Here is an 18103-nt window from a genome sequence, read left to right as displayed (position 1 = left end):
TTTCTTTTTTCCAAAAAAAAAAATTTTGCTAATTGAAAAGATAAAGTGTTTAGAGTGTTTCTGTGGGCATGTTTTACTTTATTCTGATTTTGAGTAGGCAGTTTGAATAGGATGAGGAGGAAGGGCAATATGTGTTAAAATTCCATTCATGCCAAAGCCAAAAAAAAAAAAAAATTACTTTTTTTTTGGCCACACAGGGTGTATAAAGATGTGAGTTTATAGTCTGTTGCCATGTCAGAAAATAAAATATTGACTGGTGTTTGTTAGTGATCTAAAACAAACACAAAAGAAACAATATTGTTCTTATAACAAGTGTTTTAATTTGTGATATTCCATAGATAACCTGTGTTACATTTATTTGATTTTTTTAATACTACTAGCCTACAGTAAGCAGAATACAAGGGTTGTATTATGAAACCTCTTTTTTGCTCAGTCTGATCATCTTTCTAGTAAGTGTAACTACACTTACCTGAAGAAGCTCTAAAAGTATAGGGTAAACTGTGATAATCAGTGAACCAGTTCACTCTCATTGAGCAATGTCAATACATTAATCTATTTTTTTCACAGTTCAGATGGTCTAACCTGATTTCTGCCATAGTATAGGTTGAGTGAGTTGTGTGTTTTCATTAAAACAAATCCAAAAAACCTTTTAGATCAAAAATTTTGTTTTCCATTTTAGGTACGACAGCCTCCTGAAATTAATTTAGTTCTGCGTCCTCAGGGATTGACTGGTGATAACGAAGCATATGCCAAAGTTGATCTGTGGGTCAAGTGTCCACATACTTACCCTGATACGTGAGTGAGCAGTAAAATACAACCATTTTTCCCCTGAACATTTTTCTCTGTTTTCCATAGTAAAGTGTTAGTTGAAAAAACATGTAGTTTTGTTCACAGTTCTTATTCTTGCTTTCTGCCTGTTAGTATTTGTTAAGCCTGTGGTATTTTGTAATACGCAACTGAAATTCGGCACCTGAATTGGATGTGGTCTCTTGTGCAATGGAGAATAATAGAGGTGTGTTTGTCAGTGCAAAACTGCAGCCCCAGTTTGTAGCTTGAAGAGGCATAAACTCAGGTGTACCTGCTGGCATCTTAGTGCCCTTTTTAAACTTTTTCAGCTCATGATCTGCTGAGAGAGGGACTGAATCTCTATTTTTAAGCAATCTGCTGTCTTAGTTGTATCTGCTGTTCCTGTTTTCTGCTGGGTTAGCCTTTTGGGAGAGTTCTCCATAGAGAATGTAAAAAGACTTGCAGCTGATCAGCCCCCCCAGCATTCTGGGCTGGCATGTAATTTCTGGGTGAAGTGTTGCTCTGTGAGCACAGTTTTGTTCAGTTCTTATGTCACTGGTTGTGCCCACCACGTAAGTGCCCTTAATTCATGCATTTGTGCTGTGGCCTGAGCAGTGTGCAGGGGAAGTGCTGTTCCTTACCAAGTCGCTGCTGAGTTACACTCTGGAACACAGGACATAGCAGCCACTCTGGTTTTGTTTGTTTATTTGTTTGGTTTTTAATTTAAGATAGCATAGCTACAGACGCTTTACTTGTTTACTTTATTATAAACATTTTTTAAATGTAGCTGTTACTTGTTTATTGCACCTGTTTCTTCAAGTTTATGTAACCTATATAATGGTAATAAATTTTAAACACCTGAACATTATACTAGTAATATTTTTAAAGGACTGTTACTTAAATTACTGATTAGAGCTGAATTATAAGAATCAGCAGGGTTTCTTTGGTAGTTCTTATCTTAAGTATAATTGACAATCTGCAGCCAGAAAATTTAATGGCAGGGGATATAAAACAGTATTTCTGGCTTTATTCTGTATTATATAAGTAATATTTATATACTGATTATTTGAGCATTGACTAATTGCCAAGTGACTATGAACTCCGTTCCTTTTCTTTCACCCACCATTTTTATCAACATTCTGTGTCTTTCACAATTGCTTTTTACACTCAATTTTTCTAATGAGGACTTTTTTATGTTTTGTTGCTGTGCCCCAGTGTCCCCGAAATACAACTGAAAAATTCAAAAGGCTTGTCAAATGAGAAAATAAATGAATTAAAATCCAGACTAGCTGAACTGGCAAAACAGCGCTGTGGAGAGGTAAGAGCTTTTCACTTCCTTGAGAAATATACTCTAGACCTAAGTACTTCTAAAAAAATGTGTGGTATAATATAGTGGAATTCATGCACACTGGAAGTATAAGTTACATTGCTCCTAAGGAAGGAGACACTTAACCTTCTTTCTTAATAATGTTTCTAATTAATGAAAGTTGGGAATATGCACTCTTAAGATACAGTGTGTATGTAAATAGTGCAAGTTTTGTCCCCGTTTAAAGGCAGATTTAAAGGTTCATGTTATTCTCAGCGTTATTTCACAGTATGAAAGGCAATGCTAACTCTAAAATTGAGAGCTTTCTGCACTTTTTAGACAATTTTAAATATTGTAAGTTGCTATACCTGTTTAAGCAAACAGTGATTACCTGGGGAGTTTGTCAGTGTGATCTTGTTTATCTAATGCTGAACTGAAGGGCAAAAGACCTTAGTCATAACACCAGCTCAACAGTTGACTTCTGTGGATGTAGCACAGTCACTCTGTGCCGTTATCCCTTTTTTTTTCTACTCAACTTCCTTCCAAATAGGATGAAAAGAATAAGATGGAGAAATATGTGAAGCTTAGAACTTGTATTGATTTTAAGGGGTTTTGTAAGTCCCCAAGTATGTTTGATATTAACAAAACCTTTCCATTGTTGCTGAGGACTGAAATGATTCAAGAAATTATTAACAGACATTGGATTCTTGGTGAAAGCAGGGCTTAGAGTATTTTCTTATCACTATTTGGAAATGTTACAGGTGAACTAATTTGATTTGCTCAAGCTTCCTTTTTAAAAGTGAGAAATACACAGCTGTGGAAGTTTATTATACGCTGAAACGGGATAATACTCTGTTTTCAGTTTACGAAGCCTGTCAACTTTACAGGTTTGGCCAGGGTTGACTGTCATTAAGTCTTGCCAAATCAAGCCTTTTTTCGATTTGCATATTACACTTTTGTTTTGATTGCAGATTTTTATGCAGATACTGTCAAAAGAACTGTTTCAGCCAGATACTGTTTTTTGTTCATTCTGTTCAATAACCAAGAACTTCCTCAATTTTTTCAGTATCTTTGGAAATGAAGAGTTTAACAGCGTATTCTGCAATATTTTTTTTTCTTTTTGTAATGACTGTGCTATGGACAATTGATAGAGAAATTGAACCTTGTATTTCCTAAGTAACCACTAAACCATGCAGTATATACTCGGCCTGCTCACAACTGACCCCAGGAGAGCTATGTGCCTGTCAGGCTTTAAATCCCAGTTTGATTTCTGATCTCATTTAAAGGAGATACAAACATGTCATAGGTTTTCATAATGTTAATTTTCCAAAGTGAGAACCATGCTTGCTCCAGCAGTGTGTAGATACAGTTGTGAGTCACATGTGTGGTACATGTTTTTGATGACATACACAGTGCAGCCCTGAATTACTTTCTCGGTAGGGAAAGGGAGATAAATATTCTCTCTGCCTTGACAGGTGTTCATAGAATCATAGAATGGTTTGGGTTGGAAGGGACCTTAAAGACGATCAAGTTCCAAACCCCCTGCTGTGGGCAGGGACACCTCCCACTAGACCAGGTTGCTCAAAGCCCCATCCAGCCTGGCCTTGAACACCTCCAGGGATGGGGCATCCACAACTTCTCTGGGCAGCCTGTTAGAGTGCCTCACCACCTTCACAGTAAAGAATTTCTTCCCTATATCTAATCTAAATTTCCCCATTCTTTATTAAAGTGTATTCTGCAATATGGAAAATTTGAAAATACCTCAGTTACCTGTCAAACTGAACAGCAGATTGTTTGCATTTTTTTAATTATTGAGTATCATCCTTCTTTTTATACATGTATGCATGCATGATTGCTTTACCTTCTGAATAGTAACCTGAGAAAGATATCTTAGTTTGCACATGTTAGATATATGCATATTGTGCTATTCTTTCTATTCTGAGTTGCCTCCTGGCTTCATTCTTACTTTCAAGCAGGGGATTCAGTGTTTGAGAATCTGCTATATGTCAGCCTGTTACAGGCAGATGGTACAATTTAGTTTGGCTGTTCTCCCACTTATACCTGCAAATCCAGCTCAGTGCTGCTGCTGGCTGCTGGGATGCATCTTTCTGATCTACTGTTCTTTAATTCTGGAGATACAATGGTCTGTTAGCACTATGGATTGCTCGAATTAATAAAGGGATGCTACTAGACTGGTGAAACCTTTAGCCCTGACAGGTCAACAGATCGTCAGTACGTACACCATTTCAAGTAAACAGTAGCTGAAAATTGATTCCAACCTTGCAGACCATGTAGCAGAATTCAGCTGAGTTTTCAGTGCAGTTCTTATTTTAGTAGTTGTGGTTATATGAATGTGGAATACCTTACGTGGCTTTGAAGTTCTAACTGGGGGGTCTAGTTTGCAAGAGGAAGGACTGGATTTCGTGTTAGTGTAATAAGTCTATACAGTAATAGACAATTGCAAAGGATTTATTCTGTTGTAGCTCACATGTCAAACATATCCTTGTAAATGGAAAAATATCCCTAGAAAAAGATGAGAAAGGGATATTTTTTTTTTATTTTCAATTTTTGTAGAAAAAAGATATTTGAAGCTTACTGTCTTTCAGTAATTTTTGCTATCTTTGCTATTGTGGTCAGGGATTTTTCATGTTACAGTTTATTAATAAATAGTTCGACAAAAATGCTGAAATATGGTAAATTCTCCATTAAAGACTTAATGGGCACTTAACGTTACTTAAAAATAAGTAACAAAATGAGCAGTCATGCTGCTGCTGTATTGCTTTTTCAAGTTGAGTATCACTTAACTATGTGATCTACTTGTTCTTTGAACTCTGCATGTCATTCATACTTATTTTCTTTCAGGTGATGATATTTGAACTTGCTGACCATGTACAGTCATTTCTCAGTGAGTATAATAAACCACCTTCCAAGTCTTTTCATGAAGAAATGCTAAAAAATCATCAAAAAGAACAAGAAAGACTGGCTCAGGAGGAATTGCGTAGGGCTCAAGAAGTTAAGAGAAGAGAGGAGCAGGAGGTAAGAGAAACTAAAGTGTGAATAACCCTATATTCTTAAAATAACACAAACAATCATAGTTTTGTAAATCATCCTGCATAGCAGTGGGTTTTAGTGAATTACTAGCTTGTCAGACCTGTCTCTGAGTTGATCAATATGTACCACATGAACTATCTGCTGCTGCAATTGTAATATTTTAATTACGTGCTTTTAAACTGGAGAAGTAGTTATGCCTGAAATGAACCTAAATGTTGATTACTGATCCTATGGAAATCACTTACAAAAAGGACTTTATACAGAAGTGTAAGCAAATGTATACACTAAGTGCATTCCATCTTAAACTAGGAAGTATTAGCCAGCCAGGTAATCATACCTTCCTTCACCAGTAGGGTGACTGGAATGTTCATGATGACAAACTTCTCTAGAGTGTAATAAGTTTAATGTAAAGAGACCTTGGACCCACATACATTCTTCATCAGAAACAAAGGGATTTATTGAAATTTATTTAAGTCTCACGTAGACTTGTGTGGAATTGCCACTCTGGGAATATGGGTAGAATAGCTGGGGGGTTTTTTTTGGTTTTTTGTTTGTTTGTTTTTTAAAAAATGTTTTAGCTTATTCCTCTGTCTTTTCTGTGTATGAGACTTTATTGTTGGATCTGTCAGTAGAAGTAATTTTCTTTTGTCAACAGTTCTGTTTTCCTTTATCGTACAATTGATTCCTCAGGAGAGCTAATTTGACCTTTTTTTTTTTATTATTATTTTTGTGAGATCCACAAGTCATCTTCAACACTTTTGAAAAATCAGCATCAGTGCGTTTTTGGTTAAATTTTTTTTTTTAACCAGGGTAAGATCAGCAGTTATATTGCTTGTACTGTTGCGTCTCTAACAACACTGAAATTCATTTCAGCAACGTGAAATCCTTAAAGAAATTCAGAGAAGGGAGGAAGAGAAAAGAGAAGAGAGAAAAAGGAAGGAGATTGCCAAACAGGTATTCTTTCTGAGCAGGAGTGCAAAAACCATTCACACAGTGCTTCCAATAGATCTAGGTTAAAATAGGTGCTTGATTATATGGGGTTTATTTCTGGAATAAAATGAACTGTAAGGCAAAATAATATATTAGAATCTTAAGTATACCGAGATGGATGTTTTCAAACAGACATAGAAAAAAGCTAGTATGTTAATGTTTTCAGTTTCATTGTAAAGAATCTTTACATTCTTGCCCATGGGCAGTGCTGAAAGGTATTTTCTAAATCTCAGCACTTCTTCCGCAGCCTCATATGTACATTTGTTATGAAAACCTATTTCTTCTGTGATCTAAGTGACTTTATAGAATGATAGTCAAGTACATGCATATTTTGAGGATAGGAGCAGTTTCTGTACTTACTTGGTGTTTATCATGATATCTAGGAACGTTTGGAAATCACTGCTCTGACAAGTCAAGAAAGTTCTCAGAGGAGAGATGCTGCAGGATATAGAGTTACTTCCAGTTTAAATGGGAGCTGTTTGGAACATGGAGTGAATAATAAACACCGAACAAATTCGGCTGGACGTTCAAAGTAAGTATGTCAGTTTGCATATGGATTTTTTTTTTTTTTTTTGCACAAACATTTGATTTTGAAGTAAAATTTGGAGGCAAGAGAGTTGCTCAGCTGTTTGTTTTGGTCTCCCCCATCTCATTGCTCCCCCACTTCATTTGGCATGGTTTAACTAATTCATGTGCTATGGATAACTTAGGAACTTTCCAATTAAGAGAGTCAGCTTGGCCCTTAATTTACTTTAGAAAGTATTTTCAATCATTGGAAGTTATATTCAGGGCTTCCTTAGTTTCTTAAAGGTATGCAATATATTGGCAATCACAGAAAAAAAATATTTTAAATCAGCTAATGAAAGTTTTGTAATAGCACAAGAAATTAAAACTTATATTCATTTCAAAACATTTGCTGCAAACATACACTGGTATAAAGTTCCTTGTTGGAGAATCAGATAATGCTGGTTGCATGTGCAGAGCAACTTGGAGGGAAGATTAGAGTTATTGGAGGATTCTTTTGTTGGTACATAACTCACCTAGGTTAGGATTGGTGATGATATAGGTAGGTTGGGGGTTTTGGTTTGTGGTTTTTGTTGTTTATTTGTTTGGTTTTTAATTTATTTTATTTTTCCGCCCTTCCTGTGTTCATAGCTGATATAACTGTCAAAGACAGTTGAGATATTCTGTTATTAATTTTCCTAGTTTTGATTCAGATTGTGCCAATGACTTGTTATTTGGACTGTTGTCTTAGTGGAAATAGTGTATTCCTTTTTTTTTTTCTTGTCTGTAGACTTCAAAATTGTTTTCACATCATTTATCAGCAACACTAGGTACCTGAAGCAGAAGTTTTTTCTTTGATCTATCCTACTTTGACTCTTGCTGCCGTCTCTTCCCTCTGCCTAACCCACATCATGTTTGGCAGTTATTTCTGTATAGTGTTTGATAGTCCATTAATCTCTCTTGCGATCTTCTTACTAATCTTGTGTAACAAAACGAGATACTGCCTGTGCTTGTGGAACAAGACAAGTGTCTCAAAAGTTTGTTACTATGCTTTAATGAAGAACACATACCGTGGATTTATATTAACTGTCCACACGAATTCTTACATTGTATGTTCTTATTAAAAAAAAAAAAATCAAAACCAAACAGAAAACTCAAAAAGGCAGAGTTACTTATTTTAACAATGGTGAAAATCATCAAAAAGGATTTTGAAATGTTGAAACTTCTCATCATGCCATGTTTGGAGAATTAAGCAAAAGCTAGTCCTGCTTAGTTTTCTGAGGTCTCTTTTCACAAGAAGGGTGGTGCTGTATTTTTATCTGTTTATGAAGCCTGAAATTTTGGCTGTTAGGACACAAACTTTTAGAAGATTATTAAAATAGAAAATAATTTCCTTTATAAAAAATATTTGAATTCAGAAAGCCAGATGCTTTTTTTTGTCTATTTTTCTTTATACAGAACTTGTAAGAAATTCCCTGTGGAATTTCTTGTGTAGCACAGTTTACCTTTCTGTGTAGCACGTTTTACCTTTTTTGTTGTTTTTTTTTTTTTTTAATAAATTCAATTTTTGAAAGAGCTGCTACATTACCCTTCCTAAACTCCTGTGATCTCTATACATGATTACATTTATTTTGGACAATATTCCTGCAGTGGTGATATTTCTATTAGTTTTGAAATAGGTTGTACCAAGAGGTAATGGAGGTTGATTTGGGTTAGTGGTCTTGAGTTCTTTTCCAATCCCACATGCAGCTCCACACATGTACAGGAGAAGAAACACCCTAATCATAATTGCTTTGAAAGTTTTTTTCAAAACTTCTCTTTCCTTGAAGGCAGAGTTTAGAGTAGGGAAGGAGGCAAATGGGAAACCCAATTTAATTTAGGAAAAATAATTAAGCTAAAGCAAGAATGAATTTCCAAAATTGCATTTATTTGCTTTTTGTAGTGTTTTGAAAGAGAACACAAATCAAGTCAAACTTACATATTTTTCAGAGCTGTAGTATGTTTACTGTGAGTGTCATCCGAAGATGCAGAAGTTAAGGTTTGGATTCAACTCCTGGCTTTGAATATAGAGACCCAGTGCAGCATGAGGTTGCTGCTAAAATGCTGGATTTCTAGTCAAATGTATATCTTTGCACTAACTCAGTGTCTTTGAAATCAATGGATATTATCATTGGATGCAAAAGTCTCTGAAAGCTAATCCTTTTGCAGAATTGGTATCTTCGGAGGCTATGGACTGCAACAATACTGTCTTTTTGGGTATTTTTGAACAGAAATATTCTGTTCACATTGCAGACGAGAACGCCAGTTTTCTGTTGGTAATAAGGAAGAGTCCCCTGGAAATTACGAAGTTTTGAACTTCAGCACAAGTGGTTCTGGACAACTTACTGTCCATAAAGGAAAATGTCTAGGTAAGCAAAACTACAATTGCAGCTTGAAATACTGAGCTGTTGCTCTTTTTGAGAGGGAGAACTTAATGTTAACAGGTAAAAGTAGCAAGGGTGGAGAGAATATTGTTGTGGAGTGTGAAATGTCACAGTCGAGTGGGAGAGAGTAGAGAGAGTAATAGGAAAAGTTACTTTGTGGTAAATATTTGTATTTTCTTAGGACTGTTTTAAGTAAAAAAAAAAAAAAAAAAAAAAAGCTTCTCCAGATACAGTTACATAATTCAGTAGCCATACCAAAAGATCCCCACTTTCTCAACATTTTATATTTTCTACATAACTAAAATAATACTGAAAACTATTTGCTTTTAAATTTAAATAGCTTGTCAGATACACATGACTACCAAGCAAGAAATCATTTAGTTTTCAGTAACATGTGAGACCAGTGATAAGCACAGGGTTAGAAATGCATACTTACTGTCCTTCCATTGCTGCTGATAGCAATGGCATAAAAGCAGTGGTTTTAGCAAAAATGTAAATACAGGCAATAATAGGAGACTTTGAGAGCTGAAAGGCCTCATGAAGTGACCATATGAATGGAAAACGTCAAATGTTTTTAGTGTTCGTTTTCAACATAGCACTTCCTCAGTGGTAGGATGAACAGCCTGAAAGACTCTGGAGCAAAGAGGATTTTACTGTTTTGCAGTTTGAGGATGAACAATTATGTTACTGTGTGTAGAGCTCGGCATTTACTCAGCAGGAAGAGTGTTTGTTTATTAAAACCGGAAATTCTTTAAAATGTGCAGCAGTTTTTTGCCAATGTGCTATTACTTTCATTTGACAACTGCTACATAGCATTCAGTCTCATCATATCCGATGTTTTCCTTACCTACCATGGTATGTGTGCATCTTGTTCACTTGTAAGTAGGTTTGTGTTTCTGAAATTGTAGAAAGCAGGCTTACTGGTGTTTGTTTAGCATTTGCGGGAGCTCTCGTCAAGTCCTTAGAAAAAATGAAGCCATGTTCCTCTTCTCCCTTTATATATAGGCAAGGATGAACAGCTTGGTAAATCAGTCTACAATGCCTTGGAAATTCACAGTGGAGACTTTGCTTTAGTATATGAGTGGGTTCTGCACTGGCAAAAAAAGATGGGAAGGTTTCTTACATCGCATGAAATAGAAAAGATTGAGAAGTGTAAGAAACAGGTAATGCCCTTATTTTGTGTTTGGCTTAAAGCTTAGGTGGGGTTCACTGCTTTTCTTGAGGCTGCTAGTTTATATTAAACTTGAGAGGGTGATGATGAGCTTGAAAATGCTAGTGTTTATTTATAGTACCTGCACCACAGAAGAAGATGGGTGTATTGGGGTATTCAGGAGTTCATTTACAATAATAGAAATGCAAGAAAGTATATTTGCAAGTATGCATAAATAAAATGATAAAATATTAAAATTCTGAAGAAAGAGAGAATCGAGCTTACCTGGCAGAAACTGATGTTGTTCTTACCCCTTGTGTACAATAATTCCTTTCCAGAAAAGGATGAGAATGTCATATTTTTTTATGGATTTTTGTATATGTTATATATTTTAGTTGTGGTGTGTTCATGAGATATGACACAATGCATGTTATGTTGTGTTTCTCTAACAGCTTCAGGGTGCAGAAACAGAGTTCAGCTCACTGATGAAACTAACTCACCCAAACATAGTACATTATAAATGTATGAACCTTAAAGAACGGGACGATTCAATTGTGGTGGACATTTTAGTGGAGCACATAAGTGGTTTCAGCCTTTCTACATACTTACACAAAGAGACTCCAGTTCCAGTTGAGCAGTTGCGCCATTATGTGACCCAGATCTTGTCAGCTCTTGACTACTTGCACAGTAATTCAGTAGTGCACAAAGTTCTTTGTGCTTCCAGTATCCTGGTAGATGCTGAAGGAAACATCAAGGTGACAGACTACAGCATTTCCAAACGCTTAGCTGATATCTGCAAAGCAGATGTTTTTGAGCAAACCAAAGTGCGTTTTAGTGAGGATGGTCTTCCCAGCAAACCTGGAAAAAAAGGAGATGTATGGAGTCTGGGCTTGCTTCTGCTTTCACTCAGCCAGGGCCAAGTAACCAAGGAGTATCCAGTTGCTGTTCCTACCAATTTACCTGCTGACTTCCAAGACTTTCTGGAAAAGTATGTTTGTTGTGTTCCTCTATCTTTTTGTCTTTGACTTTTCTTCTTTTTTTTTTTTTTTTTTTAAGACTTGAACAGTTTTTCGAAAGAACAGCTAAATTGCCCTGTGTTGCTAGTCATAGTTTTTTAGAGAAGAGGCGAAGCTTACTCATGTCTCAGGCTGCTAATCTGGGGTTCGGAAGAACAGGTCTGGTGCTTTCTTCTCTGCCCTGCTACCAATTTTGTGTGTCACTGTGGATAAGTCATTTAGTCTGTCTTTGCTTCTGATTCCCATCTGAATGATAAAAGTGATAATTTCTTAAATATTAGGAGACCTCTTTGAACATTTAAGCCAGATATAGAGTAGAGCTTTGAACAGTTCTCTTCTTGGTTTGCTAACAGATGCGTTTGCTTGGAAGATAAGGAAAGATGGACTCCTCAGCAGTTGTTACAACATAGTTTTGTTAACATTCCACGAATGAAAATACCTGTAGGTGAAGAAAATCTAGATGGTAAGAAACTTGGTTCTTTCTGTATTCCGCTAAATAAGTGGAGTACATACCTGCAGTAACAGAAGTAGTGAGCTGGGCTAGAGCTTCACAAGACTGCGCAAGTGTTTTATGTTAACTAACCTAGAAGTTAAAGACCATACTAGCTTTTATATCTATGACTAGCTGGGGTAGACAGACTGCTGTTGTCTCTATTAAAGCATCAGAAGAAGCTGATGCTTTAATTAAGCCTGTAGATTCGTCTACCTCCTGCATGGTGTAAATGTCAGATGTGACTTTGTCCTTGGAAGGTACTGTTCCGATGAGACTTCTCTCTTCATATTCTTGTTAAATCAGTTTTCTTTGTCTACCATAATTAATGGTTGTAATTAAAAACTGTGTTAAGGTTTATGCTTGTACCAGAGCTTAACCCTACACACCAGAGCACTTCTGTATTTTAAGTTTTAGTTGCACTTGAAGTTATTTAGGTTTTTATCTTCTTCCTGATGGTTATTTGTTAGTCCCTTGTGCTTTATTCCCATGCCCCCATACTGCCAGCGGTGGTAATTTTGATGCCCTTATTACAGATTCGGCAGGTATAGATTGCATCGAGACAGTTGTACCCAGCAGTCAGATATCCAGTGCTTCATTCTTCACAGAAACACAGAGACAATTTTCACGCTACTACAATGAGTTTGAAGAGCTAAAATTACTTGGTAAAGGGGCTTTTGGAGCAGTCATCAAGGTGTGGTACAAAAATGATTTCCTTCTATAGAATCCTTTTTCAGGATGTGTTTGTTTGAAGCAGAACAATATATTGAATGTTTGCATGGTTTTATTTATTATTTTCTAGTGTGCTGTGCCTGTGATGTGGTTTTAATCTGGAATTCAGTAGGCTGATAAGTTTTGCGAAGGGTTGCTGGGAGTCTGGGGAGAAGCCTGTCGGTATGGGGAAGCTTGCATTTGAGTTGTAGTCATTTCCCTGGTGGAAGGCAGACTTTCTCTTCCATGAAATCATTCTCCTTCTGGCTCTACTTGGTAAGACATTTACAAGCATTTGACTTTAGATTTATTTAAATTTTGCAGGTGAGAAATAAGCTTGATGGTTGTTATTATGCTGTGAAACGTATCCGCATAAACCCTGCCAGCAAGCAATTTCGGAGGATCAAGGGGGAAGTAACATTACTTTCCCGCTTGAACCATGAGAATATTGTGAGGTATTACAATGCTTGGATAGAAAAACATGAAAGTCCTGTTCCCACTGTGTCATCATCTGAAACATCTGAAGAGAAAAGAATGCCCACCAAAGCCGGTCTCTTCATCGTTACGACTGAGGAGACAAATGATGTGGAAGCTAATGCTCCTCCTCCGGTTTTGACAAGTTCAGTTGAGTGGAGTACTTCATGTGAGAGATCCTCCAGCAACAAATTCAGTGGAGCTGATCAGGAGTCCAGTGATGATGATGACGATGGTGATGGGGTGTTCTCGCATTCACTTTTGTAAGTAGGCTTCAGGATTGGCGCTGTAGGGAACGTGAGCAGAGTTGTATTTTGCAAGTTTGTGTCTTTTATTCTCACTTCGTCAGAGGTAACTCACTGCATTTTCATTTCCGTCCCCTGGTTCAGTAACAGTGTATTTGCCAGCAATCAGATAGCCAGGGAGAGGAAAATCTGTAGCTAAGAACCATCAGTGTAAGAGGAAAATTTTTATTTAGGTTTCTAGTAGTTTCTTATCATTTGTGTCAGAATGCATAACTGTTTACTGCACTGTCTTTTCCAATCTTGAGAGTAAAGTTTTTTATAAATAATAACAGAGAAATACACATAATCCATACCTGCCTTTGAGTATGGAGAGGTTCTTTCACTCATCGTGATTTTTTGTCTAAGCAGGTAAGTAAACTTTTCTCAGTTTTGCTTATTGAATATAGAATTAAATTTTACTGGTGCAAATATATACCTTCCTTTAAGAGACTGGGCTGTCAAAGGAAGTGTTGTTTTGCAAGCAGGATACTTTTTTGGGTTTGGTTTTGTTTTGCTTTTTTGTTTAAGGCATATGGAAGGTCTTCAACAGAAGCTTAGACTTTCTTTTTTTTCCACAACTAGTTTCCAGATTTCTTAGTAAATATTTCTTGGTAATATTTATTTAAGGAAACCAAAACTTTTATGTTTTGTTTTTTTTTTTCTTTCTCTTTAATCAGGCCAACCACAGATTCTGACAGCGAAATAATTTTTGATAATGAGGATGAAAACAGTAAAGATCATCCTCCAGTAAGTATAAAGATAAAGCTAGTGAAAATGAAAAGATCATAAAATAATCTTTGACAAGCAAACAGTTGGAAAGTTTTAGTTCACTGCTGGTGTTAAGTGCCCAGCCAGTTCCATCAGAGTGAACGTTGTGCCATCATGAGCTGCATTCCATAGAAATCATAGTCTGATGCAGCTACTCTGGACTCTGTTTCCCACAGTGTACATTGAGCTAAACTTGAGTTGCACTTTATAGTCATGAGCCTCGTTATTGCAAGTTTAACACTTCAGTATGTTCGCGATTTATCAGTTAACCATATGGATTGCTTTACATCATTTGGAAGTTGCAATTCTGTTCTGATTTTAGATGGTATAAACCAATATATTTGCTCTTAGTGGCTGCTTCTTTTGAAAGTGGTGACAATACGTGTCGCTAGCAGTCAGAAAGAGATGGGAAGTCAGGATAATGTGTAAGGTTTTAGCTGGCTATAGTATTTTGTACTACAGCACTTGCTGTGACCAGTCAGTGCACTGTATCACTGGAAAGCTAATGCACAGTTTTCTACACCATCTAGAATCTGTCATTGCCAATCCTGATGAACTGTAAAATCCTCTTATTAAAGCTTCATCTCCTTCCTTTTTCTGTTGTAATGTACGTTGGCATGAAAAAGCTTCCAATGTGCATTTTGTCACTATATGTGTACACTATATCAAAATTATTGGTTGGGCCTGGGCTTGCGTTATTGATTGTATTAAGTAAGCTTTGTATATTTTAGTTTCAAAAGTTTGTTTGTTTGTTTGTTTTTTAAACCCGATACACTTTGAGATTTAGGTTTCAACCAGATCTTCTGGAGTGTTTTCCCTCCGGTGTCTAATGATGGCAAAATGTTACTTGTTCTCACTTTGAAAACCAGAGTTGGGTCACATCTGTTTTTCTAGTTTATTTAGAAGCAGTGTCATCACAAAAAGTCAATATATGATTTTGCTGTTATTCAAACCTAGCTGTAGAAGGTGAGTTCTCATTAAAAAATAGTAGCATGCATGAAAAACCCTGGATGGCTTCCTGTAGCTAACTCTTCTGTTACTTTTATTGTGATAAAGGATGAAGAAGGCAATGAGAAGAATAGCCATGGAGGGGAAGACAGGGCACCAGTCATTCAGACAGCACATTACCTGTACATCCAGGTACAAATGTGCTTGCATTTTCAGATAAAAAGATATTGTTTATTCCACCCTGCAGAGATTAATTGCTGGTTTTCATGGGAAAAGTAATGACCTTTAAAAAATGCAAATAAGACTAAGTTCCATGTTGGTTCTGCAATAGACTGGTTTTCTGAAAGGCTGGGCTGGTGGAAGGCTCCGTGTGGCACACGTGGCTTGTTGTGCCTTCCGAGGCTCTGTAGGGGTGCCTGGAGAGAGCAAAGTTTTGTAGTGCTGTAGTGTGTAATGGCATCACTGTTGTTGCTTGCATACAAGTAAAGTTAGCAACTCCTGACCTAGCCTTAGAACAGCCCAACTAAGCTTTTTGAGTCGTGGCTTCCAAAGCATGGTTTTGCCCTGTCCTTGTTATTTGTTTAGAATAACCACCCCAACCCCCTAACACTGTAGCTGGTGTTCTTGAGTTTGGTTATGGTGTTCATTCCCAATGGGGAGTTGAAGTGTACTGTGGTAACTTCCAGACATGAAGTTGTATTTCACAGTTGTGAAAACTTCCTCGTTCTCTTCAAAGGCACTGTATTGTGTATGCACTTTCTAGAAGAAGGATACAATTAGATGGAATTAGATTTTAATAAGCTTGTCTACATATGTTCTGCATATTCATAATATAAGCAGTTACGATTCCAAGTAAAATAAAGCCAGAGATTCTTTAACGTATGGTTTAAACAGACATTATGGTTCAGCTGGTTTCACCTTTTTTTTTAACATTTATTTTAGAGAATATGCTACTCTACAAGCTAGTATCATCCCAGAAAGTGGGATAGGACCCATATAAGTTAACGCATGTTTTCAAGCTAAAAGACAGCCCTCAGGAGAATTCCAGACAGTTGAATGTTTTGGTGATGCTGTTTGCTCCTGAACTGTGTGTTACAGAACCAGGCATGAATATGTACACAGATACAAGTTTCTGATAGTCTCTTTTCTTGTCAAAACTGCTGTTTCTTCCCTGTCTTCTGTCCCCAACATATGCACAACTGAAGATGGAGTATTGTGAAAAGAGCACATTAAGGGATACTATTGACCAAGGATTACATGAAGACACCAGTAGGCTCTGGAGACTTTTCCGAGAAATTTTAGATGGGTTGGCTTACATCCATGAAAAGGTCAGTGAATATGACAGTTAAAACCTGTCCATGCTATCTGTGTTCCACCTCTTTCTGTATGGGTTTCTTCATATTCTATTCATTTTTGGACATTTATTATCAAGGTTTGTTCCCTGCCCTTTCCATTATTAATCTGTTCTAGGGATTTAGAATATTTTATTTTAAACTTGAATTTTTATAATGCAGCACTTTGGATTTTTCCCTTTGTCACAAAAGTTTGATCACCTTTAAAAATGTTTTGTTAGGTATCTGGTAGCACTGAAAATTGTTTCTAGCTTCTGGGCTACAGACTACAGTCTTACTTCAAAATTAATCATCAGTGACTTAATGCAGTAGATTTCCCACTGTGATAAAAGTATGCAATATGATTTTCCAGTCTATTATAAAGAGAGTTTTATTTTGAATTGTGTTTGTTGATTAATATTCTGTGGGTCTTTTTTTTTTTTTTTTTTTTTTCTCCTGCTGTAACAGGGAATGATCCACAGAGACTTGAAACCTGTGAACATATTTTTAGATTCAGATGATCATGTCAAAATCGGTGATTTTGGTTTAGCTACAGATCATCCAGCAAATGCAGTAAGTATAGTTGAAAGTGAACGAAAAAACTTGAATTTGGTGTTGTATTAACATGAAAGATGAAAACAAAACAGAAAAACATAGTGCTCCTTGAACTTTATATTGTGAATGCCATAAACTTTTTTATTTCGAAGGTGCTAGAATTATTCCATGTACTGCCAACCAAAGCATCAAGAAAAGTCAATAGAAGCATTTCAAGTGTCTGTTTTCATGATTTCAGGTGGTCTCTAAACAAGAAGAAAATCATTCAGACAGTTTTGCTATGTCTGACCCATCAGGTTAGTTTACATAGTAGCTTATTCTAAATTATTTTAAGCAAACACTTGTGTTCTGCAATCTTGTATACTCTGTTAGAACTTCCTTTAGTTCTTTGAAAATAAAACTTTTTATACTGGGGGGAGAAAAAGCAACCACCTACTTTTGGGTAGGTATGTTACATATAATTTGGCAGTTTTGACTTACCTAAAAATGAATTTGCTTCCACTGCTAGCCTTCTGCCATAGATCAGTGATTTTCTCATACTGAGGTATGTAGAGATCCTGTTTAAATGTTCCATTTGCACTCCTCTTTTCCTGCTTGTATGGGATGATTTCAAGACTTCAGGGATTTTTGGTTGGTTGGGGTTTTTTTGACACCTTCCGTAACAGGTTGAATTTTGTATTTTGAGAAGACTTCACCACGTTATGTGTCTTAAGATGAGTGTAGTGGAATTGAAATTTAGTTGTATCACTTCTGTGCTTACCTAATTAGAATTCTGTAAAGCAGTAATAGGTTTAGATACTGTAGACAGACATAGATACTTGACATGTGAAGGTAAGAACTGTCTGTTCTGCAAACTGTTCTCGACTGGGGGGTCTCTCAGTAAGGACTGCATTCCAACAACCTAGAAGAAATGAGGATAAAAGATGAGGGGTTTTTTTCTTGACTTTGATGCTGCATTTCTCCCACTTTCTCAAAACTAGTACTCTCATCCTTTGGCACGTAGGTAATTTGACAGGGATGGTTGGCACCGCGCTGTATGTCAGCCCAGAGGTCCAAGGAAGCATGAAGTCTACGTACAATCAGGTATGATTAAGTAGACGTAGTAAAAAGGTATCATGGGATCTAAGATACCAGCTACAATTTATGTCATTCCTGCTCAACAAAGGTGAATTCAAGGTGGAACAGGGCATGGTGGGACTGCTGCCATAAGTAAGGGAATAGGGAAATATTCCTCTGAGAGCAGACCAAGGTTAGAAGGATGTGGGATGTGGGATAGTCAGTTTTTCTGCCAGTGCTGTGACAATGACCAGATGCAA

General features: G+C 36.6%; 1 protein-coding gene across 1 annotated transcript in view; it reads left to right on the top strand.

The window, feature by feature from the left end:
• The window catches only part of EIF2AK4 (eukaryotic translation initiation factor 2 alpha kinase 4), a 41673-nt gene that overhangs the window by 1473 nt on the left and 22097 nt on the right, over window positions 1–18103 (top strand). The window contains exons 2-18 of the mRNA XM_074149833.1: window positions 680–795; window positions 2002–2104; window positions 4955–5128; window positions 6017–6097; window positions 6517–6665; window positions 8930–9045; window positions 10066–10223; window positions 10663–11198; window positions 11580–11689; window positions 12253–12410; window positions 12752–13164; window positions 13863–13932; window positions 15010–15093; window positions 16107–16229; window positions 16701–16805; window positions 17026–17083; window positions 17791–17870. Of these exons, the coding sequence (XP_074005934.1) occupies window positions 680–795; window positions 2002–2104; window positions 4955–5128; window positions 6017–6097; window positions 6517–6665; window positions 8930–9045; window positions 10066–10223; window positions 10663–11198; window positions 11580–11689; window positions 12253–12410; window positions 12752–13164; window positions 13863–13932; window positions 15010–15093; window positions 16107–16229; window positions 16701–16805; window positions 17026–17083; window positions 17791–17870 (2634 nt within the window). The remainder of the gene's footprint in view (window positions 1–679; window positions 796–2001; window positions 2105–4954; window positions 5129–6016; window positions 6098–6516; window positions 6666–8929; window positions 9046–10065; window positions 10224–10662; window positions 11199–11579; window positions 11690–12252; window positions 12411–12751; window positions 13165–13862; window positions 13933–15009; window positions 15094–16106; window positions 16230–16700; window positions 16806–17025; window positions 17084–17790; window positions 17871–18103) is intronic.

The sequence above is a fragment of the Numenius arquata genome, chromosome 6 (genome assembly GCF_964106895.1).
Source record: "Numenius arquata chromosome 6, bNumArq3.hap1.1, whole genome shotgun sequence".
Taxonomy (NCBI): Eukaryota; Metazoa; Chordata; class Aves; order Charadriiformes; family Scolopacidae; genus Numenius; species Numenius arquata.
Note: the sequence above shows the minus strand (reverse complement) of the source record. Positions and strands in the feature narration are given on the sequence as shown.